This window comes from Lygodium microphyllum, chromosome 5 (assembly GCF_053477565.2).
Source record: "Lygodium microphyllum isolate KBCC chromosome 5, Lygodium_microphyllum_v1.1.10, whole genome shotgun sequence".
NCBI classification, from domain to species: Eukaryota; Viridiplantae; Streptophyta; class Polypodiopsida; order Schizaeales; family Lygodiaceae; genus Lygodium; species Lygodium microphyllum.
In genome coordinates, this window is record NC_141139.1 from 122763763 (window position 1) to 122779686 (window position 15924).

The window sequence follows — 15924 nt, forward strand, 5'->3', positions numbered from 1 at the left end:
GTTACCCCCTCCTAGACGAGTGTCAATTCCATGGCACTTGCGGTTTTGAGCTGATGAAGATTCAGTGATTCAAAAGGTGATCATGCGAGTCAGTGATGATGGGGTCTCATGGGGATTGGTCTTGGGAAGAAACTGGGTAATCGGTTGAGGTGGGTGAGGCCGAGAGTGAATTGAGTGGATGATGGGGCCTCTGAAGTTGGTGGGTTGTAGCATTTGTATTTTCTTGAAAAGAAAAGAAGGTGCACTACATGTGGATGTGTCTACCTTATCGTGCAGTGCATGGTGCATGTGCCAGTAGTGGAACTAGGAGTTGGGTCCCACACTTGAGGACCTAGTTCATGCCTCATTGTAGGTGCGATGCACGGGTTAGGGATACAAGTCTGGAAGTGTGCCTTTGAGGTGCCCTAAGTGTGAAGTAGGGGATGGGGCTAGGTAAAAAATCCTATGTGTATGATTGTGGCACTTAAATGATTTCAAGAACTTAGTCTTTTTCTTTTCTTTCTTTGTCTTTCTTCTCTTCTCTTCTTTTTAAAAAAAAAAATATATTAACACAATCGCCATCATAGATATAGGGTACTCTTAGGTTGTATCCTAGTTCTCTTCTAATGATGCATTACGGGGTGGCCTAAGGGATTTGCTAAAAAAGGCATGGGTTTGCATGTAGCTCTTGAGATTAGCCCCAACGTTTAGAGGTGTGGTCAACAAAAAGGGGTGTCTACACCTTGTAAATTGGCTATTGTTCATGTATTCGAGTACCTTCATACAAAAATAGGGTAACAACATAGCCCTCATCATTACCCGGCGGGCCATGGCACAATTATGTATTCCTAGGTTGAGATAAAAAAAGAGTGGGGGAGGTGGGCCTCCTTGGCAACTGGCTTTTGCTTTAGTAGAAACCTAATAGTCCTAAGATAATTACAAGTTGTGATGAAAGTGGGGTCTAGACAATATGAGAAATCCTCGAGGAAGTGTGTAATTGATGGATGGATGTCTCTTGCCTTGAAGGTTAGGCACTCCTCGAGATTCTCTACATTAGCATTGTAGATCTTGGGAAAGTCATGCCTACCATGCTCCTCCCTATTGTAACCCACTCCGTGTCTGTGGGGTTAGGGCATGTAGATAGGATCATTCCTTTCTTCAAGGACTATGCCGTAGAATGCCATCCATGCATCAAGGTTTGTATCCTAGATCATTCTCCGTCACTTGGGATGTGATTCGTAGCCTTGGAACATCTTAGGAATCTGGTACACCTTGTCCTACCAGTAGTCTGGGACCTCCCATCTCCATCGAGTGACAATTATGCTCTGCTCCTCGATCCATCGATTCGCCAAGTTGTTGACCATTTGAATTATGTTGTCCACTACTTCCATTGGTAGAACCCCGTCTAGGGCCCATGGGTAGAGGAATGATAGCTCAAAGGGCCGGGTTTGGAGTTCTTCTTACTCCCAAATACTCAATTCCTGGGGTTAGTTGATGGGATAGCAATCCTTACATTGTGGCACAGGCTCTCTAGGAAATCGTTGGGGTTGTGCTCTAGCTCTCTGTTGTGCTTGCTACACCAATTCCTGTCTTCTTCTCTTAGCTGCAATGATGCATTCGGGTACTTGGCAACCTTTTGGATCTTCCAAAGGTGCTTCTAGCAATGGTGGACTAAGGTCTTGGGCCTGTTGCTATTCTTCTAGCTCATGTTTGAAGTCCGGCCCTTCCTCTGGTGGTTGATCTTGTGGGATCGGAGCTGGGGGTGAATGTGGTTGATCCTGCTCTTCAAAACCTAGCTCCTTTAGCTCATCGATGGTGAGGTAAGCTTGCCTCAAATACTAGCATTGTTCTTTTGTTGTTAGGCTGGTGCCAGTTGGAAGAGCACGCTCGTGTAGGCCGTACTTCGTGGCTCTAGTGGTTATCTCTAACTTCCTTCTCAGCCTCTCCACAGAATCCTCGTTTTCCACTTGTGTTACATGGAGCATTGTGCTTAAGAAGGCTTACCGTTGTGCATCTAAACTTGCTTTTGTGGCTTTGGTTCTAGTCTCCGCAATCACCCACTCACATTCTGTTATGGCCAAGTGCTCGGCAAGCCCTTGCACCCGTTTGAAGTTGTGCTCTTCCCACCATTTAGCTCTCTCTTCCAATTCCTCCTTGCCCTTTTCCATGCTTTGAGACATCATCATTACCACCTGCTATTGTTCATTCCATACTTCTAGCATGTGTGTTTTTTCCTTGTTCCGGTGGTTTAGCTGCTTCTTGGCTATCTTCTAGGATTGTTGTGCCACAAAGAGTTGCATGGAAACTTCTGACAGCCTTTTCGATAGAATTCATTCTTTTGGCTCATGGGCTTCTTGCCTTTCTTCCTATCGCTGTCTTTCAGATTTAGCCATGGTTTTTATCTCTTCCACCTCCTACTGCTCTAGGTTCTCTAGTTCTTCCTGCATCCCTTGGGTTGCTTCTTCGATGGCTTCTTCTTTCTCTTTCTTCAAGTGTTCAACTTCCCTTTCCAGTCTCTCCTATTCTTCCAATTCTAGGGTAGTCCCCTTCTTCAAGTTTTCTACTTCTCCTTGATATCTTCGTGCCCTCTCTTCTCTTGCTGCCCCTAGTTTCTCTGTGGCATCCATGACATTTTTCATATTTCCTTGCAGCTCTTCATAAAACTTTTCTAGCTCTTCGATATGTTGTTGCATCCTTAAAAGGTTCTATTTCTCCTCAACCAGCCTTGCTTTCCACTTTCTTTCTTCTCCTTCCTTAGCTTTGAGCTGCTCTTTTAGCTCACTTATTTCTTTTTGATAGCTTTCTACTTGGCATGTTTTCTCTAGCTGGAAGGTTGCCATGGCCTCCTTTTCGGCCTCCAGCTCTGCAACAATGACTTTCTTTTCTTATTTGGCCCTTTTCCATTGTGATAAGAGCTCCTGTACATATTCCTCATAATTTACAGATGACGGCAATGATATAGGGGTCATGGTCGTAGATGCTTCTATTTTGGGTCTTTTGGGGTCCTTTCTTAACTTTGCGTCCACAGAAACTGATCTTTTAGCTCCACTCATAGGGGTTCCTTCACCTGCCCCTTGGGCCATTTCCTTATTCACCAAGAATTGCACCCAATCCAAGGCATTGTTGGCATCAATTTTAGGCATGGAGCCTTGGGCGGTTGTGGTTGTAGGGGTGGTGGTGGGCACTAGGAGAATAGGGATGGGATCCATTAGGCCCTTGCCCTTACCTCTGGAACTTGGGCACTTGAGCTTGGGCCTTCTTCTTTAGGTGGCCTCGTGGCACCCATCTCGTCTTGTCTGCAGTATTATTTTATTGACATGTGCATTGCTTGCGTGATGTCCTCTTCCTCCTTCCTTCTCAATTCTTCCTCTTTTTCGATTACTTTCCTCCTTTCTTCTTCGGCTCTTCTTGACTCTTCCTTCAATGTGTCAGACTCGTATTTTTCTTTCTTCCTCCTTTCTTCCTTGTCTTTCTTAGACCCTTTTTGAGCCCTTTGCAGATCTGGTTTCTCCTTTTTCCTCCTTTCTTCTGCTTGCTTCTCTTGTGTAGTCATTTTCTTTGCTTTCTTAACCCTTCCACGACTAGATTGTGTTTCCTTTTTCTCCTCTTGATGACATCAGTGGTGCAAAACTCCAAGACAACATTGATTGAACACTAGCATATGAGGCTACATTGATGTCAACTAGCTAATGGAGAAGAAGCCAATGTTGGCGGTGACTGCTCATTGGAGCATTCGATATAGGGGCCCATGTAGTTGCTACTTCCATGGACAATGGTCTTTACTTGCTAATATGCTAGAAAAAGAGTCAATCTTGGACCTTGCGCAGGGGGAGGAGTAGATCTCGAGCTACTTCTCCTCTTTCTTCTTCTTCTTCTACTTATTCTTTATCTCCTTCTTGAGATAGAAGTAGTGAGCCAAAATGCAATGGATAGCACCTCCAAATGTAATGCCAATTGATATTGCTCTTGCTTTCAAGTGATGAGTTTAGAAGCAACATAAAACCTTGTATAGAAGATAGAAGTGTAGTAGAATCATAAAGATAACTAAGAATGCTCAAAGTATCAAAATGATAGGAGTGATACTTGCCTTATAGTGGAATGCCAAATGGGCCTTAATGTGGATTTGAATCCTACTTCAATAAGATAATCCCATGTTGGTATAGATATTGACCTTTGTGAAGCTATTCTTAAGGTAGATAACCACGAAATGAATACTACCACCTTGTGATTCCTAGATAAGTATATGTTAACCTCATCATGAGAAAAAGTAAAAAAAGTGGAAAAGTGCAAGTTGGGAGCTGAAAGAGGCAGCCCAGATAGAAATCAGATACAAAAGAAGAAGCAGGAAGGGAAATGACCAAAAGCGCAAGGGTAGCCTCAAGCTAAGTCAAAGGCGAAATTTCATTTTTAAATGCAAGGCGCTCCTAAAACTTTTGTAAAAGAGCGCCAGGCTCCCTTTTGTGCAGATTGTAAGGATAGACAGGCCGTAGAAAGGAAGCTAGGAAGATAGGAGGACAATAGGAAAGAGAGCCTATCATGTCAAAAAGGGGATGGTCACCCAAAATGGATTAGGGTTTTGTATATAAACTCAAAAAGTGAATGAGAAGCTCATTCTTTGTTGTGTCGCAAAAGTGATCTCTTCTTCTTCTCTCCTTCTACTTGTGTGTGCTTGAGAGAGAGTGTGTGAGAGAGTGTCAGGGAATGAGTTGATCCGAGAAAATCACAAAACAATATTTGTCTAACACTTTGTTGATTTTTTGTACATTTGGAGGTTTGAAATAAAGAAGAGGGTGGGAACAACCTCTTGGGAAATCAAGAAATCACAAGATGGAAATATTTCATGGACCGGTTTACCGAGGGGGGGTGAAGAGTAAAGATCAATGGAGGAAGGTGAAGGAAAAATGTGTAATGTGAAAAGAAAAGACATGAAATGGATTTGGAGCCATCCAAAGGGCATGTGAGGCTCATAATGTCATGGCTTTGGAGCCTGATGATAATTCAAACAAATGGGACCCTTCTTGGAAGCATTAGTGGAAGAAAAATCAAGCACATGATTTTGTAAGATTTTTAAAAAATACTTTCACTCTGATCCAAAAAAACTTTTCAACATGAAAGTTGTAGCGCGTGAGCTAAAGTTTTGGCTGGTATTTTTATATAATTTTTTGAAGCTACGAGTTGAGAAATATGGCCAAAATGGTGGGCGCCAACTTTTTCCAACTACGGTGGAGACCACCTCCCAATTTTATACACACCCACACTTTCTTCCCCACACTTAACACTTCCATAAAACATCATTCATTGGACTCCCAACCCTTTTTCCTCTCTTCTACTGTCTCTCAAGCTAATAAACCATTAGAATTCCCCTCCTAAATCACCCTCAAATCATCCTTAATTGTAGTAGTAATGTATGAATTCTCACTACTCTCTCTCCATTATTGCTAGATATGATCTTTTTAATGAAGATTCTCTATATTTTTTTATAGGAGAGATCTTGGAATCAAGCTATGGGGGGGAGAATGGAGACAACTCACCTATGATGGAACTTGATTAAGTACAAAATTGGTCAACAAAACATCTAGATGGAGCTTCCACATTGGTGGAACCGCCTTAATGCAGCTTTGGCGGTGTTAATTCCTATTCTATCTTAACCTCCTCCCTAAACACCCTCAAGGCCTATATAAAGAGGCCTTCTCCTTTGTCATTTGCAAGAGAGAGCCAAGAGGCCTTCTTTAGCCCTATTGAGCCTTCCCCATTCTCTCTCATGAACTCATGCAGTTCATTTCCTTACTATAGCTTATGCATGCTCTACAGTATAATAAGCCCATGCTATTGGTGTCCATATTACGTGTATTGGTTATGTCTTGAGGGTTCTCCATCTCTTGTGCCCTCTTAAGTTTTATTGATTCATCTATTTTTTGTAGTTCTCTCTCTCTCTCTCTCTCTCTCTCTCTCATTTTTCCTCTCTTCTTCCTCACAAGCTCCTCTCCCTCTTGCATAGCATCCTAGTCCACTCTTCCATGACTCAATGGTGCCCTTACCTCATTCACTTTGTGGCAGAAGGGAGTTTGGCATAGTATAGAGGCTGCCATACCAAATTTCCTTCGTCATAAATTGGTGCCCCCACTGAGGACATTCTCATCCACAATTCTCTATCTCCTTATGCGGGATGATACAACACATAGTGGTGCATCCTCTACAACAAGTGCTCCAAGTAGCTCTTCTCCAACGCCTTCACCAACTCTTTTTGAAGCTAGTCGAGGTCCACAACTCCCACAATGGTCTCCCAAGGAAGCCTAAGATAGGAAGTATGCCTATCGGATGACGGCATGTATGCGGGTAAAAGGTGTTCACCTTAGAAATTCCATTCTCTCACAACGGAAAAAATCATGTTGCCATCGATTGCTAGGTTCTCATAATTGTGGTGAGTGTTTTGCAAACAAAGTGAAGGCCCTTCCGGGAGGTCCTCGTCTCCAAATCATCAAATCCCCCCCCCTCTCTCTCTCTCTGGCCTAATCCACATCAAAGGATGACAACTATGCACGAACGGTGTGGAGTTTTGTAGAGGTGCAAAGTATGGATACTACCTTCAACTGTTGCTAGCTCGAAGGTTGGGTGTGGTTGAAAAGGTGGCCATCACACCTTATGAAATATATGTCGCCGAGGATGGACACACTAAGGCAAGAACAATCACTGGTGAGCAAATTCTCTGTATAGCAAAGTTGGTGGGTTCTAGAAAGAAACACTTTGGGAAAAATCCTTCATGATTCAAGAAAGTGCATTCCCTCTACTCCCTTAAGTAGTCTCCACTCATGAATAATAATAATGGCCCGAATTTCTACACCTTCCAGTCTGTACAAAACATCCGAGTTAATATATGCATCAGTAGGAAGATTTTCTTCCAGCAGCGTCTTGTCATGTACTTTGGGGCTGAAAGATTAAGGGAGATTCTTGTATCACCAGAACCTATAATCTTCCCAATGCTAGACTACAATGTATCCTTCAATGTACATGTCTTTATCTTATTATAATAGTTTCTCATGAATCACCAGGAGTTGTATGGACCTATCTGTCCACTTGCTATGCAACATGTGCATATTGTAGCCAGCACAAAGCTTAGATTCCAAGGCATTATTAGAAGCATACTGGGGCCTAGACGTCTTGCTGAAATCAATGCATCTATGAACCCATTCATCCTTCCCCTCATAAAATACAACTTAAGTCTAGACGTGTTCATCTTCGTACTCTACTAAGGCAACATGGCATTTCCAAGCTTCTTTGAGTACAATGGGAAAAATGCAGTGGATTTTTTGGACAGCCTTGAGATGGCCTTCCTTGTTTCTAGGAGGGATGATGAAGCATTAAAGTTGAGGGATTTTCCTTTGGTGCTCAAGGAAGAAGCTAGAATGTGGTTCCAAACTCTAAATCCAGGCCAAAGAGCTGAATGGGAGGGATTGAAGGTAACTTTCTTGCAGAGATTTCAACAAACTAACTTAGCTAAAGAGTTATGGCAATAGCTTTTGGCCCTCCATCAAAGTTATCCTTATGGCTATGCAACTTATGAGGAAGGGTTTTTGAAGCTTTGGGACAGTGGTCAGACTCACTGAATCCTAGTGAGAGAGCTCCAAATTACCTTCAAAAGGATCGATTTATTTCAAGTTTGTACCCCTTACTTAAGGAGAAGGTAAAGGTGAAATTTTCAAACACTTTTGAAGATGCTTTGAGAATCATTAGGAAAAATAATTGAAAGATTCTCTACCAAGCCCAATCTAGCCAAGCAGTTTTGGGAAACAACATCACAACTATGGAGGCCTCTCAAGTTCCCCCAAATGTATCTAATGCACCAGGCTGAGGTCAAGAAGATATGATCCAACAAATAAACAATCTTACTAATCAACTAGAGGGTTTGAGAGTGAATTTTGTGTAAGGTACAAGAAGACCCATTGAGGGGAATTGTGGGAATCGACCACAAATGCAGCGACAAGCAAGGGAGATGTTGTGTTATAACTGTGGAGAAAATGGACATGGCATGTACAATTTTCCTCACCCTAGAAGATATGATCACCCTGCCAGAGGTCCTCAACAACAAGTAAGCCCTCCTCGTGCTAGGAATCAAGAGCAAGAGCAGTCGAGCTAAAACCCCTGCTGTTCAACCAAATGTTAATGTCATAAAAATAGAGGAGGTGGTTAGGGATAGAAGGCTCCAAGAAGAAATAGCGAGAAGTAAGATGAAGGTAGATGTAGTAGAGACCATGCCTATAAAGCGGGTGCGTGTCCAAAATTAGGCAAGCAAGGAAGCAATCAATGAGGCAAGTAGATCATGGGCACCTAGAGATGAAGGGAAGAAGAGAAAGACTCAAACTAGGTCTAAAATTGATATCTACGACTTCCCTTTGGGTTCTCAGACACAACCTTATGATCTAATAGTAGATGTAAGCTCTCAAGGGCCAAAAATTACTTGGCCACAACTACTTCATGCCTCTCCAAAGCTACGACAACAATGGTAAAAAATGGTAAGCACAAGGGCAAGTCAAGGTAAAATGGTTAGTGCAATCAAGGCATATGGCCTCAAAGATATAGTGCCTTTAGTGGAGGCTCAAATCAAAGGTCAATGGATTCGAAAAACATATATCGATAGTGGAGCAGAGATTTGTGTCATGACAGAAAATCTGATGCATCAATTAGGCTTAGAAGTAATGGAATCCTCAACCTTTAAGGCAAAGCTGGCCAACAATGATGCGGTCACATGTGTGGGTGTAGTGAAAACTTTGAGAGTTTCTGTTTTTGGAATCAGTGTAGCAGTGGATGTTTATGTGATGCTAGTAAAGGGAGAAGGATATCCCCTCATCCTAGGGAGACCTTGGCTTATGGGCATCAGAGTTAGGCAAGATTGGGCAATAGGGGATCTGGATTTGAGGCTACGTAAGGTGGGTGGCCACGATCAAAAGGTGGTTTACAACTTGAAGAGTGGGCGTCAAGAGAACCTTGAACTAGAAACGTCTGCCGATGAGTGGAGCTCAAGTAGATGTTCCTCATCGGTAGAAGAGGAAGAGAGTTCAAGTGGAGAGAGTGGTAGCACTCTCGAATTTATGGGTGTCACCTTAAAGGAACCTACCTCATCAGAAGACAACCCAAGAATCCAAGGAGAAGATGTGTGGGATGCTAGCCTAGAGAAGATGATATCCAAGGATATAAAGGATGAAGAAAGGGAGGGTTATGTGAATGTTCTCAAGAAGCATGCATAATTGTTTATTTCTGATTATACTCACATTACAGGTGTCACTGCAGTGAAGCATCACATCCAACTCAAAGAAGGAAGCAAACCTGTAGTACAAAGATTGAGAAGACTGGGAGTTATGCAACATGATGCATTGTTGACGGAGGTGAAGAGAATCTTGAATGTAGGATTCATATACCTAGTGGAAGATTCAAAATGGGTCTTCCCAGTAGTAGTGAGGCCAAAGAAAAATGGTAAGTGGCAAGTATGCATAGATTGCCACTAAATGCTGCAACAAAGAGAGACCACTTCTCTCTTTCATTTCAGGATGAAATCTTGAATGAAGTAGTGGGACATGAGTGGTATATAGTGTGTGATGGCTACTCTGGCTACTTTCAGATTCGCATTGCAGACGAGGATCAAAAGAAGACCACTTTCATCACACCATGGGGCTGTTTTGCCTTTCAGGTCATGCCTTTGGTCTCACAAAGGCCCTAGCAACCTTTCAACGATTCATGAATATGGTCTTCCAACCTTACTTTAGTAAGTCCATAAGGGTTTTGATAGATGACTTTTGTATTTACAGCTCAAGGAACATACATCTACGCAAGGTTGATGAAGGATTTACTCGCTTAGCTAGGTTGGGTGGACAACTAAATAAGGATAAATGTCACATTGGGGAAAGCAAGGTTACACTACTAGGGCATGTAGTGTCAATTGAAGGAATTGAGGTAGATCCAAAAAAGGTAGAAACATTGCTAGCTCTACCTTCCCCAACCTCGATCAAACAATTAGTCTCCTTCTTACAAAAGCTAAGATATTGGGTAGATTTATACACTTACTCTCTCATGCCATATATCCCCTGCAGCAATTGACACGCCAAGAAACACTTGTATGGAGTGAACAAAGTGAATGACATTTTAAGGAGATAAAGAAAATGTTGGGGTCACTTCCTATAATCCTCCAGCCTTGTTGGAAAGAAACATTCTTTGTAAACCCTAGCGTGGGAGAAGAGGCCATTGGTGCTGCTCTCCTACAAAAAGATCCAAAAACATCCTTCATGAGGCCTGTGTATTTTGCCAGCCGCCTCATGAAAGCCTCAGAGAAGGCTTACACCTCCATGGAACAACTAGTGTTGGCCTTCATGTTTGCAGTAACCAAATTTCGGCCATATTTGCTTCCAAAGAGGTTTGTGATCATCATTGTGGAGGATATGTTTCCCTATGCACTACAACATATGGAAATCTCTGACAAAAATGGGGAGATGTTATTAAAGACCTCAAATGGATGTCAGAAAGAAGCCCTATTGCTATAGAGTTAAGGCTTTCTAGGGCCCTCTTTGAAAAATGGATAGCAAGATTGATCGATATCTAGGATGTAGGGAAATATAAGTTACTAGTCCAGAATGACATATGATTGACTGGGAGAAAAGGTAGTTGAATCAAGTACTTCAAAAAATGTGGATAATGAGGCACCTTCGTCATTAATTAGGCCAAACAAATGTTTTCAGAAGTTTGGAGAACTACTGAAAAGCATGCATGGACAATGAAAACAAGAGAGGATTTTTAGACATGCTCCAATGATTTCTTAATGAAAGTGAAAGATGGTTGAAGAGCTCCTCCCTCTTGCATGTTGGCACACTTGAATGTTTAGATTCACAATATATGGAAGGCTACTCCTACCCCTCAAATGATTCTCTTACTTTGGAAGATTATAGTCAACATTTTCCTACCAAGTATATCCAAATTTAGGAACATCTATGTTTTTTGTCTTCTTTGTCAAAGGTAGAAGGAGGCCATTCTAAACCTTATGTAGCATTGTATGATGGTCAAGATGTTGTGAGATAAAGCAAGAGGTGGTCTCAACTAACAAGCCTTAATGTGTCCATATGAATATGCACGACACTATGGAGAGAAAGGAGCCCTAGACAAAGAGAGTCTAAGGTTATGGAACATCACAAGATCTATTATTGTCAAGCATATTTGGAACAACACTATGCACAACACTGTTTGGGGGGAGAAAGGAGCTCTAGACAAAGAGTCTCTAAAGTTATGGAACATCACAAAAGCTATTATTGTCAAGCATATTTGGGGTGCAAGATATAGCCTTGATGTAGAAAGAGAAGAGAGAGTATTATGACCTTATGTGTAGGTCATGTGGCTATGAAGTATTAGCTCTTCTCAAAGATCTTAGAAGGAAAACCTGATCTTTAAGATAGCCTTCAAACTCGAAAGGTGTTGGCTTGAAGTGTTTTAGATTTATTTGAACATCTATACAATGTTGTTAATGGCTTTGCATAATTCAAGCTCCTTTCAAGGTGTTGAATCAGAGTGTTTTAGATTTCTTGACACATCTATACGATGTTGTAAATGGCTTTACATAGGACATCTTTATATTGCACATTTTTTTAAAAAAGGGCTTTCCATGCAAGTCGAAGACGAAAGTCTATCTTTTGACAAAAGAATGACTAGTTGTTCATGTAAATGGCCAATTCGGATCTTCTCATAGATTGCTCAAGTGTTTGGATCCCCACTACAATGTTGTTAATGGAGAGACATCATGGCAATGATAGGTGCATCTAGGAAAGAGGCTCATTCGCTCATCTTTTTCCAAAGTGTGGATATTTAGTTGCATATGTATGATTCAGAAGGCTTTCATTATGGCTCTTAATATTCTCATTATCTCTTAGAGGATATAGTTCATGCTATATACTTGTATTACTCTTATACTTGGTGGGGAATCAAGAAATGCTAATTTTCACAAAATAGAAAACATACTATCTTATGTTGGTCCTACATTAAAGGATAGTACGAATAGTTAGGGATTATAATGTCTTAATGAGTGTTTGGCACAATTTAGCATGGCAATTATGCTGGTTTAATGGGAAAGGCTTTTTAATGTGTGGAAAGGGGGGCACAGTAGAAGTGGAATGGGTGATATTCCTAAGGCTATGAGAGTGGATGTACGTGAACGAATGCATGGAAGAAGCCGCTCTAAGGCCGGCGCAACAGTTCTCAAAAGCACATCCCTCTCTCTCTCTCTCTCTCTCTCTCTCTCTCTCTCTCTCGGTGAAGCAAGATACATCGGATACATCTCTCTCTCTCTCTCTCTCTCTCTCTCTCAATATGGCGTCGACGATTGGTGGGCGATGGAGTCTCGAAGGCAAGACTGCCCTAGTAACGGGCGGGACTCGTGGTATAGGGTATCAAGCTATTGATTTAAATAAAAATAATGTTTCCTTCCATGCGCTTATGTCTATCTCATAGGCTTCATGGATCCCTTCATTCTTGTGCAGAACAAAACTGTGTCACTCTATAACATTACAAGAGAAATACCTTATTAAGATAAAGATTTTAAACCTTAAACTCCTCCATTAACATATTGTCGTTGTGCTTGTGTATTTACTTCTGTGTACATATTGATATATATGATCTTATGAGATACTACTGAATGTACCTTTGTCTCTATTGATAATGTTCCCCTAAATGGATCCTGAGCTGTGTTGAGTCACTAATGGGAAAAACAATGTAGGCGAGCAATTGTTGAAGAGTTGGTTGGCTTGGGTGCATCTGTGTACACGTGCGGTCGATCGGAGGCACAACTAAACAAGTGCTTGGGAGTATGGAAGGAAGCAGGTTGGCATGTATGTGGTTCTCCATGCGATGTCACCCTTCGTGAGGCTAGGATTGAGCTCATTCACATGGCCACTCAAGCCTTCCACGGAAAACTTGATATCCTAGTGAGCAATTTAAGAATTTTGGTTTTCCTTCTTCTTTTAACCATAATAAAGTAAATATAAGAATCTTATGACCATTAATGATAGCTTAGTGGGGAAGGTAGAAAAGGTAAGGTTATGATTCCAAATCTGTAATGATTCCTAAATGGAAAAGGTAAGGTTATGTTTCTCGACATTGTTCAGATAAAATGATAAATTTCAACCACTGTAATGATTAGATTAGCAAATTGAAGCTTAGCTAGCATTGTGATACATTGCTTAGAGATTAGGCCTCTTTTCTCTACTACTGCGGGCACCTTGTGCATGAACACATCCACCCACAACTATTATGGAAAGCTTGAGGAAGAATGCAATATAACTTGCCATATGTCCTCCATTAACTATCCTATAACTAGATGCCGTATTTTTCAGGAACAAAGCTCAATCCTTGTTCACTATAATACATTGACAAAAGGACACTTACATTGTGCAAACCACCATTGTCGAACTAGCTACATTAATACTACTCAAAAGCTGAAAATTTCCATTTCTTCTAAACCTTCAAAACCATATGATTGACAAAATCATACTATAGTGGCAAAATAATTAATAAGTTTTCAAATACTCACTTTAAATCTAGGGATATAAAGCTCCCTTATTTTAAACCATTAAACACACATGATACAAGAACAATACTATTCTTTGGAATATTTCTAACCATTGCCATATTTTTAATGGTGAAATTTTCAACAGTTAATAGTTGTAGATTTAGGGAGATATGTATTTGGTGTTTCTCTCACAAAATAAAATTCATCATTTAAAGCTCTCAATACTAGTAGGAGAAAATCCACGTTCATGGAAGTTTGGACCCTATACAAAAAATTTATTTTCTCCTCAATGGTAGAGATTAAGAATAGGCTATTTCAACAAAAGGGGTTTAACACAAGATAAGAGCTGAAAACAATACAAGGGGTCAAGACAAACTAGAGAGTGTTTATATTTATGGGGACATTTGAGAACATTTTCATGAAAAGTTGGTACTTTTTAGCATCAATCAAAATCATGTTTTAAGAAGTTGCAAATTTTTCAATTCAATATCTCCAAATAGCTATATACTATGATAGTGTAATGTTTTAGGAATCTGCTAGACTGAATTTGCTTCCAAAGTACCATGATATGTGTATAGTGCATCCTCACTAGGAGAATTACCACTTGGTATAAAGTATCACTTTTTTCAATTCAATAGCTCCAAATTGCATTGTTGAGTTTTGTTTTAAACAATTGGCATACACTCTTGAAAATTAAAATTTTGTAATAGTTCATCTCTACTTGAAAACTATTTTAGGCCTTTGATTCTAGCATCCATGAACCCTTTTGAAGATGCATCAAATTTTGGTACCACATGTGCACATGTTATTTTTTAATACTATCAAATAGAGCATGAACCACATGTGGCAATCACAATACTACTGTTAATATAATTATATGAGAGAGAGAGAGAGAGAGAGAGAGAGAGAGAGAGAGAGAGAGAGAGAGAGAGAGAGAGAGAGAGAGAGAGAGAGAGAGAGAGAGAGAGAGAGAGAGAGAGAGAGAGAGAGAGAGAGAGAGAGAGAGAGAGAGAGAGAGAGAGAGAGAGAGAGAGAGAGAGAGAGAGAGAGAGAGAGAGAGAGAGAGAGAGAGAGAATCATAGTATTAAATAGTGTTAAATAAGGGAATAACCAACCATATAAAGGTACATGATAGGTCACTTAGAGAGGAGGGGTGTATAGATACACATGTGTAGACATGTAAATTCTACAAAAGATGTGTTATATTTATTAAAGAGGAAAAACCTTTGATTTTTTATATAAAGGGAAAGAACCACTAATATAAATCAATTTTTTCATAGGTAAACAATGTGGGGACTTTTACTACTCTACCCACAACTTCAATCACAGAAGAAGACACGAATCTTTTAGTTTCTACAAACTTAGAATCTGCTTATCATCTCTCGCAATTGGCACACCCATTTCTAAGAGATTCTACTCAAGGATGTATTGTCTTCATCTCTTCAGTTGGTGGATTGCAACCAATTGCTTTGCCAAGTATCTTATATACTATAACAAAAGGTATAAGTTCTTGTAAATATCTAGACTCTAGATCACCAAAACACTTGCCCTAATCTTATGTTCATAAACTTATGTTCAATATGGATCAGGGGCTCTTAACCATCTTACAAAGGCTTTGGCTTTTGAGTGGAGCAAAGATTGTATTCGTGTAAATGCTATTGCTCCAGGTTTTGTACGCACGGAAATATCTGAGCAGGTAACAATGGTCACAGTGCAATATATATAGTACTTCTTGCATAATAAAAAATTATCATAGAAGGAGTTGGATTATCTCTTGGGTTAATGAATCTTGCTTATCTATTTCTACTAAAGGTTTATGATGAGGATCAAAAGCAAAAGGTACTTGGTGATGTTCCCATGGGTAGATTGGCTGAGCCTCAAGAAGTTTCTGCAGCAGTAGCCTTCTTATGCTTGCCATGTTCTTCTTTTTGCACTGGAAACATAATGTTAGTAGATGGTGGAACTATGGCTAGAGGGCTCTACCCTTTCTAAATTTGAAGGTTATTTAGAATAGATTATGAGTGTACAAAAAGGTTTTATTCTTGAATAGTACATGTTCATTTGAATAAAATTATAATTGCTCATATAAGGATAGTTAATTCTATAGGAGAATGTTTCAATGTCTAATCTATATTTTCATTTGAATTACATGCAAGTGTCTACAAAAGTGATTATCTCTAGGATGATATGCAAGCGTCTATGCAAGAATGATCATTTCTAGGATGATATGCAAGATGCAAGTCATAAAGGTTTACTCCTAGTCTGCAAAACAATCTCAATATACATAACCTTTTCATCGTTACACTAGGTGCAAGTATACTTTAATGCACTTTGAAAGTAAATAAACAATATATATATGGATTTTATTTGAAAAAAAGGGGGTAATGCATGTTTGAGCTTTTTTATGA

General features: G+C 40.2%; 1 protein-coding gene across 1 annotated transcript; it reads left to right on the forward strand.

The window, feature by feature from the left end:
• Positions 1–12318: 12318 nt before the first annotated feature.
• Positions 12319–15508, forward strand: LOC148036357 (tropinone reductase homolog At5g06060-like). Its single transcript, XM_087678925.1, has 5 exons — positions 12319–12395; positions 12725–12932; positions 14797–15016; positions 15106–15212; positions 15329–15508. Exons 1-5 carry the CDS (start codon positions 12319–12321, stop codon positions 15506–15508), a joined length of 792 nt encoding a protein of 263 aa, XP_087535051.1.
• Positions 15509–15924: the final 416 nt, after the last annotated feature.